The 1,450-nt window shown below is 49.9% G+C and overlaps 1 protein-coding gene across 1 annotated transcript; it reads right to left on the bottom strand.

Moving 5' to 3' along the window:
* Nucleotides 1-104: 104 nt before the first annotated feature.
* LOC104954802 (nuclear pore complex protein Nup98-Nup96-like) lies at nt 105-924 on the bottom strand (the record flags this gene model as incomplete). The annotated part of the gene is made up of 3 exons (XM_010781989.1): nt 105-412; nt 517-694; nt 786-924. Coding segments are annotated over 3 exons (521 nt in total), but the record flags the coding sequence as incomplete, so codon positions are not given.
* Between the last annotated feature and the right edge of the window lie 526 nt (nt 925-1,450).

The raw sequence follows: 1,450 nt of genomic DNA, 5'->3' as shown, positions 1-1,450 counted from the left end.
TTTTTTTTTTATAACCATTTTTCCTCCTGGTCTCTCGCGCCCCCCCTGTCATGCCTCTGCGCCCCCCTGGGGGGGCGCGCCCCCCACTTTGAGAACCACTGAGTTAATCTATCTATATACGTAGATGTGATTATTTTGTTATACTTGATGAATATTTTCTTAAAATGCAAAAAAATAAATAAGAAATGCTCCTTTAAAGCTTGGTGGGTCAGTGGTGGTGGTGAGGATGATGATGGTGGTGGTGAGTGATGAAGGCAGGCTGCTCTACCTGCGGCTGGGCGGGGGGGAGCAGCTTCTGCAGACGCGAGGCAGGAAGTGACATCATCGTCTTCAGCTTCTTGGGGTCAGATTTGAGCGGCACTTCCTCCTCTTCGTCAGAGTCCTGCAGGCCGTACTTTGAGAAGTGGGCGACCTGAGGGAGATTTAAGGATTTCAATTAGAATGATAAACTCAAGGCTTTAAAAAGGTCTGTAGCTCTGTACGTATGGCAATGAAATATGACTGAGGGTCTCTGACCTCGAACACCCAGGAGCCGGTCTCCGTCCTGTACTCCAGGAAGCGGGCCCCCTGTCTGCGCGAGGCCTTCTCCAGCCGGCCCTCGTAGTTCATCTCCGCCAGACGCTCCGGGCTGCGGATCTGAGCGCACGACGTCTTATCGTTGGGCCAGACGCCGTCCAGAGTCACCTCCGCCTTCCTGAGGGGAAACAGAGAACACATACAGGGTCAGAGGGAGACAGGTGGTGACAGGAAGTGGATGAACAGTTCAGATAGACCCCGCCTCTCACCTGTTAAGCCCCTCCCCCTCCGCGGGCTTGTTCTTGTCGTCAGGGTAAACGATGACCTCTTTGCGTCTGAAGTGCACGATGTCGTCCAGGTTCAGCCCCGAAGCGTTCACCTCTCCGGGGAAGAAGATGGAGCCGTAGCCTGAGGGTGAACAAGGAGTTTTAAATATACATTTTTCTTCTTTAAAATAATATTAAAATATTAAAGTTTGCCATCAGGTTGAAGATGTGGTTGTTTATTGAATTACTTTCAAAGTAAATGTGTTCATGCTCAACATAAGAACGATGACTGAACATAACAGCACAGAACTGTGTTAGACAACAAGTGTGTGTGTGTGTGTGTGTGTGTGTGTGTGTGTGTGTGTGTGTGTGTGTGTGTGTGTGTGTGTGTGTGTGTGTGTGTGTGTGTGTGTGTGTCAAGAGCTAGAGAGACAGTGAGAGTGTGTGTGTGTGTGTGTGTGTGTGTGTGTGTGTGTGTGTGTGTGTGTGTGTGTGTGTGTGTGTGTGTGTGTGTGTGTGTGTGTGTCAAGAGCTATATTCAGAGCTCTGCTGCCTCGGCTACAATCTTTCATCGTTGCTGTTGTATGATTGGGTTCCTGACTGCCGCTAGCTGAAGTTTGGTTGCTAGGTTACTAGCTGGGTGTTCTCCGATAAGGGGCCGGGGGAAA

This window comes from Notothenia coriiceps, unplaced genomic scaffold (genome assembly GCF_000735185.1).
Source record: "Notothenia coriiceps isolate Sejong01 unplaced genomic scaffold, NC01 NC01_scaffold00023934, whole genome shotgun sequence".
Classification (NCBI taxonomy): Eukaryota; Metazoa; Chordata; class Actinopteri; order Perciformes; family Nototheniidae; genus Notothenia; species Notothenia coriiceps.
The sequence above is the reverse complement of the archived record's forward strand: the minus strand, read 5'-3'. Positions and strand labels throughout refer to the sequence as shown.